Here is a 16,976-nt window from a genome sequence, read left to right on the forward strand (position 1 = left end):
TTAAATGGAATACAAATATGAACATAATTATGTCAAAACATAAATTTTAAAAAATTAAATAGGAAAATAAAATTAAGAACATATAAACTTTGCAACTTTAAAATTAATTAATTCACGGACATTTTGTTGACTAAAAAATTAAGTGAAAATTTTGATGAATAATATCAAAATAACATAGGAACTTTCTTGAGGTAGTTGTCTAGATTAAAAGAATATGAGAAACAGAATAAAAAAATAATTCCTTAAAAAAAAGAATAAGAAATAAAAAGTTAATTATAGATTATATGTTAAATTAGAAATTTAAAAAAATATTTAGATATGATAGAAAGTTATATGTAATTTGAGATACTATGATACATAAAACTTGGGTTTTAACCAAAACAAATTGTTAAAATGTAAGTAGTAGAGGCACATAATTATAAAATACAAAATTTGCTAATTTTGCGAAAACAATTTAAAAAAGATTAAATGTAATGAAACTAATATTTATGCTGCATAGTAAAAGTAGAGTATGTGCATAATGAAATAAATACAGAATTAAATAATTTTTCCAGTAAATAAATAAAATGTTATTTTAATTTAGACATCAATTAATTCCACAGAAAAAATAATAAAAAGTTAATTAAAAAACGAAATGGAATATTTATTTATTGGATATATGAAAGTAATATGTTTGTTGAGATATTTATACCAAATAAATTTTAAAAAAATTGAAACAATTTAGAAATTTTGGGTACAACTCCAAACAAGAATATTTAGGTACATAAAAAAAATAGAAATAAGTGTATATGGCAAACTATGCAGTCAAAAATCAAGATAAGGTTTGTGATGTTATATTAGATGGTGGCTTAGGAATTAAGATAATAATAATTTTTTTACGAGATCCTTCATTTTTGTACCCCAGTGAATAAGTGCAAAATACATGTTGGTGATAACCGGACATGGTTCTAAGACTACCGGACCAACCAGCAACGATGTTGCTGCAATACTGAAGCCCTTGCAACCGAAATGGCAAGAACCCCATACGAACAGGCAGAACCACCCTAAAACAGTGAATCTGTCAAAACCGACAGGTTTGCAGTTCAAACCTGTTCAGGCAAAGGATGCCATTTGTTCACACAACAACTAGAAATTATTATAAATCAAAGTGCAAAAACCAACAAGAAAAGGCTAACGCGTCAACATGAAATGGATAGGCAGCAAATTTGCATATAGTTGAAAGTGCAAAGATACTGTATAATTGCATATAGTTCAAATAATTGAAAATATTTCACATTAATACATTAATGAAAGCCACGAAATTTCAACTACTTGCCCTAACCCGAATCCATCAAACAACAGATTACTCCCCAACCTAAAATCAAACTGAACAATCACTATTCCAATGTGTCTAGGCGCGTTGAAATTCCAAGTGTACATCATCCTTGTAGCCAAGAGACAACAGCATCAAGTACCACTGCCTTCATGACAAATAAAATGAGATGAAATGGAAACTTCCATTTCATTGAACCAATACATAATTAGTGTCATGCGTTCAGCCTCGTGTTTGTCGTGTGTTGTAGGAATTGCAGTTGAGGCATTTTTGCGCTACAAAATGGAACCGGACATTAGAGGTTTTTCCACAATCATTGCACAGGATCCAAACCTGCGTGTAAAGGATAATGCTATTAGTGTCCTTGGATTTAAGATGCCAATAAAATAAACCGCAAGTCTATGCTTCTAGGTGCATACTGAAGGAGGAGAAGGCTAAATCAGACTCTAGTAACCACTATTTCATCAATCACCATATATACCTCCATAGCACCAATAAGACATCCTTGATACAAACACGTATTACATAATACTTCAGTATGAATAACATGTAGAGTCCTTTTAATTCGCCAAAAATTGAGAAACCAACAAACCAAATTCATTTGCCAAAGATTAAGAAACCAACAGACCAACTTCATATGCGTACAGGCAACATTAAACATACAACAACTACTTATTCTGTGCAGATACCCGTAAGCATACCCATAAACAACCATCAGATAGGGGAAAAAAAAGAAAAAGAACTGACCATTTTGTTTTGATATGGCTCAGGCATTGGTGTAGCGGAAATCTCCATGTCCAATTTCTCCCAAACCTTTGACATATCACAGACCGACTTTGAACAGAGAGGGCATGTGAACCTGATACACAATCAAATACAAGAATAAAGACAATATTCAGAAAGAGATGAAGAAAAAAGTAGACTTGGAGCTCTGTGAGCACTCACTGGAAATGTTCTCTCATTTCATTCAGACAGCTTTTATGGATTGTATGTCCGCACGGCATAACAATGACATCATTTCTTGATTCAAACAAATACTGCATTCATCAATGTTGGCACCACATGTATCAGATTCCAGCAATTTAAAAAGCAGTTATAATGATATTAGCTCTAATTAAAATATTTACAACTCTTCACTGACTGATATAATAATCTAATAATCCTTACAAGCAGAAGAAAGTTAACACAATTCATAACTATTACAGGATTCTTTGAATAAGTCTTTTCTTGTAAGTACTTATTCGAAGTTTATTTAATTGGTTCTAAACCATGAAAGTTGTAAATGTTACCTCAAAACAAACAGGGCAATCATGATGCATTGCTCCTTCCACACAGGGGTGACTGTCTCTCAGCAGAGTTGAGTAGCAACAACCTATGCCAAAAAAACCATGGATGTCAAATAAGTACTACATTTCATAATTACCGCATTGCTACTTAAAGAACTAAGCAAAAAACATAGGAAAAAAAGTGATATCACTTACCACACTTATTACAATGGAAGAAATTCTCTTGTCCGCCAGTTCTGCGCAAAGATATAACAAAATCAATCAGTTTGAGTTCTGACACAAAACCAAGGCAATAAAAAGTAAAGTACACTAAAGCTTCAAAATGTATCTAACAAAAATGCAATCAAAGTTATATGCAAATAGTTAAAAATTGTACAAGAACAGATACGGCATTGCATTTTCATTTTTCCAAAAGATCCATTAAATCAGGATAAAGCTAAGTGCTAGGCTAGTTTAGTTAAGGTCCAAATGAGAAACTATTTTGGGTGGATGTGGAAGTGCCAATATGACATGTAAATTTTATAATAAAGGGTCTTGCTAACTTGTGCCCTAAGGGTGCATGTTAAGGATTCCAAAAAGAGAAAAGGGTCTTGCTAACTTGTGCCCTAAGGGCACATGTTAAAGATTCCAAAAGGAGAAATTTTGTATTGGTAAAAACAATTTTTTGACTTATAAAATATTGAATGCAAGATTTTTAAGACAACTTTACTATATTAAGTTCGTTAACATATGCCCTTAGGGCATGTGTTAGCATTTTCCTATAATAAAGTAGACTGAAAAACAAAATGAAAAAAAGTGAGCCCCCGTTGAAACATGTTGCCATCCCTCATAATGATGCAATTTGTTATGTTCCAGACTACAAAACCAGGTTATCAATTCATACCTGCAAATTCCACAGCCATTACAATGGTACTGCTGCTTAGATATCTGCATCATTTAAAAGGAATAAGATAGTTTACTAATCTAAAATTGCAGTTATAGACTCACTGGTCTATGCTTCACAAGCAATCATTTAAGAGAGAGTATATCTAGAGCACAATATCAAAGGAAAAAGGAATCTTGTTCCTAGAATCAATACTCACATCATCGTCGTAGAGCTTGCATGTATCACAAAAGTACTTGCCCATGCAAACACCACAATTAACGCAATTTTGCTGTGCCTGAAATTAAGTAGTAAAAATCAGCACAAGAAAAGAACTTAGCTTCAGACGTTCAAAGCAGAGTGCATACGGTAAAATTCCATATATCATTGTAGCTGATACATTGATTTATTGAACAAACAAAATCATCAAAAACAGTTTCAAGCAGCATAAGATCTATTGCTCTAGGAAATATCTCACAACCACAACACCTGGAAGAACCTCCTGACAGTAATAAGCTTAACAAATGCACCATATTATTTTCTTTATGCATGTGCTTACATGTATATAATCTATGCAGAGAGATTTTCTTTCTTCATTACAGATTGCAGATAATAAAGATTCAACTCTTCTCAAACCGATATTTACATCGACCTTTATAAATAAATTCTATATCAGTGTCACAACACTAAAATAGCAAAAATATTGAAAAAAAAAAACTCTAACCCACCTCTTGTTCAGCACCACAAAGTGAACATATCACCTGTATGCATCAAATTTTTTTATTAGCATTACGGAGGGCATTGAGCACAAAACAGGAAAAGGTTAAAAAAATTGTGGATATTCAAATTAAGGACGTCCAAGTAAATAAGAATACCTGTTTGACTTGGTGTCGAGGCATGTCGTGTCTATGCTTATAATCTACGTTGATATCATTCTGCAAAAAAGCATTATAACAAAATTAAGTACCCCAAAATTAAGAATACTGCCAACGCAAGAATTAGCCGTCATGGGACACTCTGAAGCCATACTTCTAAAGTGAAAGTAAAACTCAAGTAGAAAGTGACAGATCACTTCATGATGAAAATCGGAAAAACAATGGACTGCCATAATAACAAGGTCAAGTCAAATAGAAACCAATTACAATTAAATTTTCACTATGACTAATTTAGAAGTTGTTAGTGTTGTTAAGTAGCGGTTATAGTATAGCAAAGTTCATACAAATCATAATTTTTCCACAATGTGCTATTTAGCAGAATATATTGTCAAATAGCGGCTATAGGGGTGCTATAGCACTGTAGTAGCGGAAAACCAATAGAATGAACAAGAAAAACTATACTAACTTATCTTTGACAATATTTTTTTTAATTAATATATAATAATCTTAATACATATATTTAATATATAATAGTTAAAATATTCTCACGACGCATTGTTGCATGTTTGACCGACCTTAACAAATGGTGTATACCTTCCTTAAAAGCTGTAATTATTTTTAATATATAATAATCTTAATACATGTATTTAAGATATAACTTAGTATATAAAAGTTAAAATAATCTCAGGTCACGTGATCGCTCGTGCCGTGTATATTTCCTTACAAGCACGCTTCTAGATTGACAATAAAATATGCTTTTACTTAGATTTTTTTTTTCCTTGTATAGCACATTCAACGGTCTTATTCCAATAATAAATGCCCCCCTTGAGCAAATCATGAAACCACACAAGTTTGTTTTCACAGTAAAACTTTCAAATCTCTATTTTTTGGTCTTTCAAAAATGGCTGAGAGAATTTCCATCGGAAATGCTGGGGACAAAAACCTCAAGCGCAAAATGATGGAGAAGCCGGAGCCAGAGTCAAAATCAGAGAAGGAGCCAAAGGCAATACCACCAACCTCTGAATCAGAGGTTGAGGATTTGCTGACCCTAAGGCTTGGCTTCCACCCAATGCCCACTTCCAAAGCCTTGGAGAAGGGCGAACCTTCACGTTCATTTCAGAATGCTGCTGATGAACCTTTACCTGAGAAAGACGTGAAGGAATTCCCCTGTCAGTACTGTGACAGGAAATTCTCCACTTATCAGGCTCTTGGAGGACACCAAAACGGTCATACGCGTGACCGGATCTTAAAAAAACAGGAAGACAAAAGGAAAGAGATAGATTTACTCCGAAGGATGGTATCTACTAATCAACTATACCCTCGTCCATTTTCAAGTCCTACTCCCTATCAGGGGCATCCAAATTTCTGTAGTGCTAACTTGCCAAACCCACTTGGCGCCCATGTGAACAATACCTTGCCTTCTTGGCTTGGTTCACCTTCTGGTGGCTATGGAGGGATGCATATGCCAAATTCACCCCTCGCAACACCACAATTTGGGATGACTAATTTTTGGCGTGTAGGTCAAAATGCTGAATTGCCAATTCCAAAAAAGTCAAACACTTCGGGTTTGGGACTTTTTGCTCAAGCTAATCAAACTCCTCCATTGGCTGAGGGTGCAGCGAGAACTTTCATCAATCAAATTCATTCTCATGCTCTTCCATTATTATCTCGTGATCCTACTGGAGAAGGCATAATTCAGGCAAATCCCAATGTGCCCTCATCATCAACTCAATCAACCTCGGAGGAACTCAACTTGAATCTCCCCCTTTAAGATTTATGTCTCATATAAGGCACATTTTGTGACATGACATCATGTTTTCATGGTCACTCTATGATTTAATGTCCTTGTTGTTGTTTTGTTGTTTTAGTTTTTAATTATTTTCCGCATATCTTTATGTACTTTGTTTCATGAAAGAATAAAATATATGTCTCCTTTATAAGCAGACTTATTTTTCAAGTAGATAGATTACCACTGTCATTTCGTAATGATTATTCATTTGTCCAAACATGCGCAAGCAAATTTCTTAAATTAAGAATCAAATTTTACGACTAAGTTCATGAACTAGTTTCCAATGAAAGATGATTTTAGGGATAAATTGCAAGGTTCGTAACAAATTTAACAATATGAAAGTATAATTTTGTCTTTTCATAATGATTATTCATTTTATGATACTCACATAGTTTTTATTTCAAATATTAGATTTCATAGATCTCATTTCTCTCTCTGCGATTGAAAACACCGGTGTGTTCATATACATACCGTCTATGCCACATAAAACCAATGAATGACAGTGACAATTGAGGAAAGGATTGGCTATATATAAATATGAAATAAGATGGAACCATATCATTTAAGCAACAATCATAGATTTAAAATATGTAACATATTATTATAAAAAATATATTGGGCATATACTCACTTTTGCCTCATTGTGACAATGGCGGCAATCAAAAATCTCATTGCAACAGGGGGCCCTGATTCGGCATCTTCTCCGGTAGTGTTGGCATCTGCAAATAAAGTCTAATTTTATGGAAAAAAGAGAGCAAGAAATGCAAAAATTTGAAAAGCAGAAAAGAGCATACGAACAAGAAATTACCCATGTTCCATATATCCCTTCTCCTGCAAATCATATGTACTTGATTCTTCTCCAGGCAAGGATTCCGGATTTGATTTTGGAGGATAAACGCCTTCTTCGGTCATATGTTTCTTGTCATTGCATTCAAATTGCAGAGGCTCAGAATGCAACACTGCCACCTCGCCCATGATACAAGCTATCCTCAAATAAGATTATCAACTAGATCTAGAAATAGGCAGTAAGCTTAAGGACCTGCATGTACGAACAAATTTAGAAATAATCCTAAAACATCTACAAGTCATATTTAGTCACCCCATCAAGCCAGGTAAACACCAAACACATTGTTGATTTCTTGCATACTGCCGCAGGCCAATTGTAATCAGCAACACAAAATCGTATTATGAGGCTCCGATCACCACTACCCCAAGAGAGGAACACAACAAGACAAGTGTACATACAAGAATTCCACATATTAGAATGTAGCAGTGGGGTTTTTCACAGCCTTCGGCAGTAAATACAATTAGCATTGAACGACCACTTGATTCCTTGAAGAACTCCCAGAACAAAATCCAACTATAGTGGACCAAACCATTAGAAACTTCAACCTATTTTGAAAGCAATAAATCACTCAATCAAATGCATCTCAGATAACAAAACATAGTATTTGTGTTTATTTTATTATCCACAAAGGGCGAACCTACCTTAAAATGCAGTTCAGCGTTGATTCCTCCAGAGACCGAAACTTACCAAAAGCATATATATTGTCACTCCATATAGTCTGTACCATGGTAAAATCGCTTGGGACACTATAACACTTTTCTTATTAATAGCTAAGTCACTTCAAAGTGAACTGTGTTCACTAACAAATTGAACATTCGCACTACTTCAGGGACTAGGTTAAAAGAATCCTTATGTCATAGAAGGTTTGCAGCAGGGTTGTCTTCCAATGTAGAGAAAACGACTGTTGGAAGCAGGAAGCAAAAACCGGCATGTATACAAGAGACTAGAGAATAATTATATGCGATCCAAACTAGCATCAAATCCATTCCTCTTGCTGTCCGACAAATAAAAACAAATGGATAGTTTCTATGAATTATGCAAAAAAGATATCCCACCCATACGAAGCTCCAACAACTTCAAAATTGGCTTCAAACTCTTAGTCCAAGCTTGACGAAATAAGACAGCATGGACAAAAAACATAGCTGTCTATGTTGTTGAGATTCTTTTTGATGCAACTGCAGAAATACAGATGGGGAAGGCATTAAAAGGAGGAATTTTTTTTTTTTTGCTTCCTGCGGTTGGAGATGGATCAAAATCTGAAACAAAATTGCTGGTGCTGTTTGGTCATGCTTCCCTCCAAAAATTACAGACTCATATCTCTGCAGCATAAGCATTCTACAACTGGGTAGTTCCACTTCAGATGCCCTGTGAAAGACTTATCTACCTATAACCTAAACTGATATAATAATTAATCTCCCTTGAGTCTCCCAAAAATTTTGCTCTCACATATCAATTAATATTATTTCCCTAACGTTATTCATCTATGTAACTGGAAAAATTGTGTGCAAATATGTAATTACTTTACAACACAAACCACTAGAGGCCTGTGATAGGAACAGGACCAGGTCTAGAATTTTGAGTCATAACTTGACAGAATTCTTGCAAAAACCGCAGTGACTGTGAGACATCAAGGTTTTCGATGTCTTCGTATCACAATTACGGGCTCTAAAGTCTAAACCGCAACAATTTGAAACCATGAGTTCAATATGATTCAACTCCGCAACAATTTAAAATCATGTGTTCAATATGATTCAACTTTCAACTTCATATCATCTTTTGTTATAGAAATAACTTGTACTTTATAAGATAATCGCTTATCATGGTAAGGGCTTAATTAAGTTGTTTATCCCATCTGGGTCATAATTAAATGCTTAACCTTAGTACTTCTTTTCCAGAGCGGACTCTTATTTCAATTTTCAATACAAGCTAATCAATGACACCATCGATCACTACTAAAAGACAAAAACTCATTGCCTCCAAACCAAGACCTCTTGATACCCTTATAGCAATGAACCATGTTATACACTTCTGATCACTGATCCGTGCCGTGTCTGGTGTCTGTGTCGGTGCTTTATAGTAAACACCCTCAAACACCTCGTAAACATAACATGATATGAAGTAAAACAAACAAAAACCACAGCAAACAAAACAAAACAAAACTTCAACAAACAGGTAAATTTCAAAATTGCACAGAATTCACAAAGAACAACATCAACACATCAGAATATGCAAAACTTCAATAAAAATTCAACCAAAAACAGCTTCTAATCTAAATCATAATAACAATGTTAATAATAAAACCAAACTACGTTACCTAATCTCACAACAGAACCGAATCCAAAGAAGCTGAAACTCACAGAAAACGCAATGATCATATAAAATCGCACGCACTCAGTCAATATCAAACGATTTCACAGTCCAAATCAAGAAAGTGTAAAAAACGAACAAACGGAAATTAAATTGAATTGTAACGGAACAACGAACTTTCAACTCTTCACGACGGACGTAATCAGCGAGCGATCGTTGTTCTAATTACGAATCTCCAATCTTCAAGGAAACGCACTTTTTTACGGAAACGCGCTTTTTCTGATTTAGAAATGTTGATTGAAGAATAAAGCGATTATAAGAGAAGTTTATATATACGAAGTGAAATTCGAGAGGGTTCGTTAGAAAATGAGTTAGTGTTGTGTGTACGAAAATGAAAAAGTTTAAGTGAAAGCGACAGAGGAATTGAATGATTATCCGTTAATGGTGACAGGGAGAGAAAAATATCTATCTGGTGTTTCGTGCCAGATAATTTGGATGACGTGGAAATAGATCTGCTCTTGATTTTTGTGCAGATGGTTGGCTAGATTTCATTTAGCTTGTGGAAGTGAAAGATGGAATACATGGGAGAGATATTATGAAATTAGAGTTTTTGAGTTCTCTTTAATTAAAGCAAATTTGTGTCTTTGGATCGGCGTTTGGTGATACATTCTCATGTTTCTATAGTTCAACTTGATTTTGAAGAAGTTGGTAATTGTAGTCAGGGGCGGATCTCTTCAGAGACTCCAGGTCACTGCACCCCTCAGTTTATATATAAATTTCATATTATGCATGATATTTCCATTAATGCATTGTCGTTGAAGTGGTTATGCGCTCCCTCAGTAAATTGAAGATCACGCGTTCGATCCCCTACATTAAAGGTCACACGTTCGATCCCCTAAAAGGACCTGGTGAGATTTGAACCAACAGCCCCATGTATCAGTCAAGCAATATTACCTTGTACATTTTTTTTAAACTATTTAATATATATATTGATTTTGGCGTAACGTGGAATTCCAACTACCAAAGCAAACACAAGCTTAGTTGTAGTTCATATCAATTAATCAAAGCAAATTGAATACTAATGAGAATATATTATCAAAACTATGGTGACTTGTATATGAAATGTTTGCCCTTGCAAAGGTATGTATGACAATCATATTTGTTTGTCGTATAGTAAATTTACCTTCAAAGGTAAAATGGATTGACAATATAGCAACAATATTAGAAATAATGGTGCCAAATCCATAGACACCTAAATGTTTAGAATAAATAACGTTTACAAAGACGTGTGAATCACTTTTAAAGACAATTCAATCAAGATCTTTATGAAATCATCGATTGTAATGAAATTGCTTTGCCCTCGTTTGATGTCAATATCGCTCGTTGCCAACGACTTTATGCTGAAATAAACTATCCAATGTTGCCTCAGAAGCAGTATGTCGCATCATTGATTCCTCTATGGTAAAAAAAAACATGGCATCATGACTTGTAGTAGTTCGGTCTTCTTCTACATAAATGTTATGAATGATGTCTGCATCACTATGGAACCATACACGACAACAATGCATAATCAAACCTAATTATGCATTACTCCAGTTGTTTTTGGATTAGTTCACACCCAAAAAAGAAGAGTAGCGATATTTGTACATCTCTTTGGTACAACTCTATTGACAATTTTGATTTTCTCTTCTTTGATTGGTCAAAAATAATAGAAAGAAAAAAAAGGAAGAGAGAGAATAAGAAGATAATGTGAGTATGAGAGATAAAATTGTCAAAAAATTGTTAGTAAATGGTTGTACACATATCATTTCTAAAAAAAGAAATGGAAATCATCTTCCATATCAATCTCACAGGAAGGGCAAGAATCGGGGCACTCTTTATGCCGTTAAAACAATCGTTGTCGTGTCACTAAATAAGCCGTAAAAACTTGGATTTCAATGGATTGATTTCAAGATGTGTAGTGAGCATAAATAAAATAAATTAAGATGTGTATTTTTCCTATGATTAGACATATTTATAAGATTATTGTTGGTATTATGCATAATACTTATTAAAAATATGTATATCTCATAAATAACGAAAGGAAAATCCCGCATTTTATTGTATAAATAAAGTATATAATGAATCAATCTTAGTTGTCTAAGGCACTGTTTGGTAAGGTCAGCAAACTCGTTTATAGCTTACAGCTTATAAGTTTGTATGACATAAAAAGACTTGTTTGATAACAACCTTTTCTACACGAGCTTATAATTTTGTTCTATTTTTACCCTTATCATTTTTACTAAATTTCAAATATCTTAAACATTAATTGATATAAATCTTATTATAAATTAAGAATATCTTTTTATGTCATTTTACATTTATCAAATAATTAACTCAACTATAAGTTATCAGTCATCAGCTATCAAATACAAGCTATTAGCTACCCGCCAAGTTGAAATATAAATCAAAAGTGCATGTCTAGAAGGAACAAAACTAGTACATGTGAGAATAAAATGTATTTTCTTATAGATATAAATTTTTTGATTGAAATAAATAATTAAAAATAATTCTATATGTAAATTTAAAATTTAAAATTAATTATATAATAAATTTGACCAAATCTATGCTGAATTAAATGTAATGAAGAAGAAAAGTCAAATGTATTTTCTTATAGATATAAAAAATTTAATTAAAATAAATAATTAAAAAAATTCTATATAGATTTATCATTTAAAAATGAATTATATAATAAATTTGACCAACTTTATGTTGAATTAAATTTAATGAAGAAGAAAATTCAAATGTATTTTTTTATAGATATAAAAAATTTGATTAAAATAAATAATTAAAAAAATTCTATATAGATTTATCATTTAAAAATGAATTATATAATAAATTTGACCAAATTTATGTTGAATTAAATTCAATGAAGAAGAAAATTCAAAAAACAAATAAATAGTTTTTTTTTGTGGTGGCCAGAGTTTGAACCCTGGACCTTGCATATTGTATGTATTGTCAATACCAACTAAACTAAGCTCACGAGGACAACCAATAAATAGTTTGAATATAAATAAAGGATAATATTTGAAAAATAAATCATATAAAATAAAAAAATAACAAATGATTTATGCCTGGTTGTATATGTGTGTATATATATGTATGTGTATATATATTATTAATTTCATTATATATATTGAAATTCACCTATAAAATCTTTCGTGAGCACATGGCTTAACAAGTACACTCGAATAAATTGATATTTTAAGAGTTTTACATTGTTGGTTACAATAGTGGCTACAATGATATTGATACTCGCAAATATTTGTGCTTGTTAGTAAATTAGTAAAACTATCTTAAATTCATATTGTCTAAATATAGAACTTGTCACACGAGTCCGTGTGTAGCACCTTTTTTATCCCCTTAAAAAAATCTCTCAACGAGAAAGAAGCTCTAACTAGAGTTCCTAATTTATGTTTATTATTTGATTAGTGACCTTGATGTCATGTTAGAGTTTATGTATTAATACTCAATGGAATGGAAAAAAGAACTATACATAAAAAAAGATTGTAAAAAAAAAAAATATAAAAAAAGAATAAGGAGAAGAATACAAATATAATATGAATAAAACAAAAAAAATGGGAGAGGAATAATCGTAAACACTTAAGTTAAAATTAATGATAAAAAAGAAAAAGAAAAAGATAAGTGAAATGCTTTGCCCAATGGATCTATCAATAGGAACAACTCCACTATAATAGCAACATTATATTTAACTCTTTTATTTTATAGTGTTACATTCAAAAGTTTTATATAAAAAAAAAAAATCAAAAGTTTTATGTAAAGTTTGTTAAAAATTAGATAACAAAATTTCGTTAGTTTTTTAGTAACAAATCTGCGAGAATTGTGACAGGGGTTGGTTATGAGAAGAGAAATGATATTTGAACATTCATTTGGTGACAACTTTTGCAACAACTTTCTCTCTCATACTCAAATTACTTTTTACTTTATCCCTCTATTGATAAGGTTTCCGTGCCAATATCATTTTTTTCTTTGTAAAATATGGTTGTCAAATAAGTTGTCACCAAATTAGTTATTCAAATAACACTCATCTGGAGAGAAATAGGAGATATATAAATTCAAAACAAATATTGAAAAAAAGTATAAGAATAAATATAGAAAGAGAGAGAGAGAGAGTACTAAGTACTTTCAGAAGTTGAAGAGAATAGGAGGTGCAAGAGTGGAAAAAGCTTTCAGATCACAAGTAAGATTACGGTTTCATAATGTTTATGCAATTTTAAATATGAATGATGCGGTGTTTAATTTATTTATTTTATAATGCTTGTTACACTTTTTTTTTCCTACATGATTCATGAATTAGTCCTCTGCATACCCTTAGTTCTAAAACACAGTATTGAATTGAGTAAAAAAAAGTTACTATTAAAAAAGAAAAAAAATTGAACTGGAAAGGTAAAATAAATAGGATTAGGTGATAAAAAACAAAATTATTCTTTAACTTTTATTTTTGAAGGAAAAATTGTTCTTTAACTTGATTTGGCTGTTTAGAATCATGCGATGAAATAAAAAAAAAAGGCTTGATTTGCCAAAAACAAAAGGTGAACATGGTTTGAATATCAAGTGATTTTTTACGTTTTTTTGAACAATACATTCATATATTTATTAATCTAGTGATTTGCCTAAAGTTTATCTTCTAATATATTCATATTGCCATCGATAATAAACTTATTGGAACTTATACATTCATGCAAACCCTATTTTAGTTACTGCTTTATAGCTTTATATCACTCTAATAGCAAATCTTCTTTGCAGCATCATGAGACTCACCATGACAAAGATGTCTCTCATTGTGATAATGTTTGGACTAATTTCTTTTATTCTTCGCATTGTTGGTGAAAATAAAAAGGTACTATTGTATATTTCATACGGTTTAGAAAACTATTTTAGCTTTATAAATTTCTACGAAATCGATTTTGTTACATGAGTTGTTTTTTAATATCACTCTTATATCTTTTAGCCTTCAATGGTAGTCCTTGTACAAGGAAAAGATGCTATCAGGGACGGCCCATAGTCCGTCGAAGCTGGGCTATGACACCGGGCCTCAATTTTTTGGGGGTCCAAAATACTTTTTCTTTATTCATGGCCATAAAAAAAGAGTTATATAAGTTGAGTGTTGTGTAAAAAACAAAAAAAAAGTGCATTGGTCTAGCAGTTTTCTCCTTGGTTTGCAACTTCCTTGACTTGGGTTCAAACCTGCTAGGGCCCTTTTAATAAATTTAGTCTTAATTAATTTATTTTCAACATTTAACCTAATCCAAACCCTTTGTATTTTGTACCCCAATTTTTCTTAGACCATTAAATTTTTGTGTTCTTTTTTTTTTTTGGGGCCAATATCTTAAATTATAACAGGGTCTCTAACTCTAAGGGGCCAATATCTTAAATTTTTCTTAGACCATTAAACCCTGGATGCTATGATATGCAATTACCCAAGTGATCCAACAGTGGTATTTGGATATTCTTCTATAGGATTTTTAGTGGCATCATCTTTAATGGGTTTGATATCTATATTTTACTCATACAATGGTACATCGGTTCCTCCTTCAGCCTTGTTCAAATACACAACTTTATCTGTCTTCTTCATCATAGCTTTGTAAGTTTCTCAAATCCAAGACTCTTATCATTGTTTTGTATCTATCTATAAAGGTCATTATTTCCTATTTTAAGTGCACAAGTAAAGCCTTAATTAAAAAATATTTTAAGTTCACGAGTCCCAACTCAAATAATCAAAATGTCGAAATCGTTAGGTCGAACGTCGTGATCTGGTTCAAATCTCTGATTTCTTCACGTACGTGCGTGACTTTTCAAGTGATTATTGTCATTTCGTATATCTATTCAAAATAGAAAAATTTTAACTTTTTTTCTTTATTGAAACTCAATCATCTTATTTATTTATTTCAGAGCTTGCAGTGCATTGGCTGGTGTAATGACATTATGGCCAACAGTGACAGAGCAACATCATTGGAGACACAATTTCCATCCTGCAAATGTTTCTGCTTCTACCATGCCAGCTTGTCCTACTGCCAAGACTGGTCTCATGGGCAGTGGGGCATTCTTGTGTCTTAATTCATCACTTTATTTTGGCTTTTATCCCTAATGCTGGTAAAAAATGTAAGAGAGGACTATCTTCAAGAGTTGCCTCCCAATGTTTAGGTTTTCAATCAATTTCTAGATAGCATCTTGTTTTCTATTTTTTCTTGCTATTCATGAACGTACACAACATCCTTTTCATCATTATATACTCGACTTTATGAATTTTGGGACAACTTTTTCAAATATTGTCTCTTATATACATTTTATTTTTAAAAAATGATTAGCCTAAATGCATGTTTTATAAGTTTTTAATTTGTTTTCCTTCAAAAAAAAGTTTTTACTTTGAATTATTCATTTTTTAAAAAGTTAATATAAAACTTATAAAGTGAACGATTAACAATTTAGAGCATAAAATGAGTAATACCAAATATTAAAGAATAATGCAGCAACATTAGAAGAGGTTGTGACCCATAAGTTGATTTAAATTTGCATACGTTGATTTAAATTTGTATTCAAACAACTTGCATGGAAGCTCCAACAACTTGCTTAATTTTTTTGCTCATCTACATCAAGTAAAATACTTGGATATTGACGACTATTTTCTAAAGGTATAATGCTTGAATTGACAACCCTAATATTGTTTAGTTTCCCACACCTCCAATTCCCTACCAATTTGAAATGAACTACAATAATGAGTATGCAACTCTTGATCTGCAAGTATTATAAACATTATATTCTGATTTATAGCAATTTTTCTTTTCTACTTCAGTATTTATCTGCAGGTGTTGTGCCAACAATGCTTCCTACACCTTGTATCAATATAACATATCTTTGGTTAAGCATAAACTTCAATGACTTGAAGGAAATTTCAGCTGCTCTATGCGTGTTTAGAAGCTCGCCTAATCTTAAAGAACTACATATATTAGTGAGTGCTCATTTAGTTTGGCTTGACTTTGTTTATGCTTTTGTGTCATGTTTTTCAGTTCTAGAATTTGCAAACTTTGTCTGGCTTAAAGTATTTGTCTAGTGCCTTTCAAGTTGTCAATCTAGTATTGGAAGTTTGATTCTAAAACTTGTACACTTGAGTTACAAATAGAACTTATGAGTCAGGCTCAATTTAGTGTAGTAGAGTCCTTTAATGAGAGACTCATGTACCTTCTTTTTCATCTTTTATCAATCAATATACTTTTTATCTGTCCTTTTTGTACGAACCTCCCCCCTTTGATTTTTGGATTTGTAACAATTGTGTGTAGGCACGACATGTGAAGTAGTCTGTCGAGTTTTAATATGCTCTATGTCTCTCTTATGCATACTATCTTTCCTCCTTTGATCCATGAATTTGTAACAATTGCATGTAGGCACGGCTTGAGGAGGAAATTGTCCCTTTAACAAGCGATTCCTATTGTTGGGAAGATATCTTTTCGGAGTGCGACTTGTGTTGGGAAGATATCTGAATTAGATTTTATCAGATTTCTACTTCTATATTCTCCTGTCCTAGAACATATGACTGTGAAGCCTGTTTCATACGTCGGATCAGAGGTGGTGTTAAAATTATTGCAGTTCAAGAGGGCCTCAGGACAAGCTGAAGTGATTTATGATGTGGAAGTCTCGTCA

General features: G+C 32.3%; 1 protein-coding gene across 7 annotated transcripts; it reads right to left on the minus strand.

Annotated features, from left to right (window-relative positions):
* Positions 1-1,196: 1,196 nt before the first annotated feature.
* On the minus strand, positions 1,197-9,644 carry LOC25481902 (probable E3 ubiquitin-protein ligase RZFP34). Of its 7 annotated transcripts, XM_039831921.1 has the most exons (14): positions 7,613-9,644; positions 7,370-7,516; positions 6,933-7,163; positions 6,756-6,843; positions 4,336-4,395; positions 4,189-4,221; positions 4,020-4,112; positions 3,681-3,758; positions 3,482-3,525; positions 2,794-2,834; positions 2,602-2,684; positions 2,258-2,349; positions 2,060-2,171; positions 1,391-1,645 (listed from the first exon to the last, which is right to left on the minus strand). In XM_039831921.1, the coding sequence occupies exons 3-14, from the start codon at positions 7,097-7,099 to the stop codon at positions 1,535-1,537; spliced, it is 1,002 nt and encodes a 333-aa protein (XP_039687855.1). In that variant the 5' UTR covers positions 7,100-7,163; positions 7,370-7,516; positions 7,613-9,644; the 3' UTR covers positions 1,391-1,534. The 7 variants fall into 7 exon arrangements, with proteins under 7 accessions (XP_024630996.1, XP_039687855.1, XP_024630998.1 ...); XM_024775228.2 differs by having other exon boundaries at positions 1,197-1,645; positions 6,933-7,516; positions 7,613-9,643; XM_024775230.2 differs by lacking the exon at positions 7,370-7,516 and having other exon boundaries at positions 9,456-9,644.
* Between the last annotated feature and the right edge of the window lie 7,332 nt (positions 9,645-16,976).

The sequence above is a fragment of the Medicago truncatula genome, chromosome 1 (assembly GCF_003473485.1).
Source record: "Medicago truncatula cultivar Jemalong A17 chromosome 1, MtrunA17r5.0-ANR, whole genome shotgun sequence".
Taxonomy (NCBI): Eukaryota; Viridiplantae; Streptophyta; class Magnoliopsida; order Fabales; family Fabaceae; genus Medicago; species Medicago truncatula.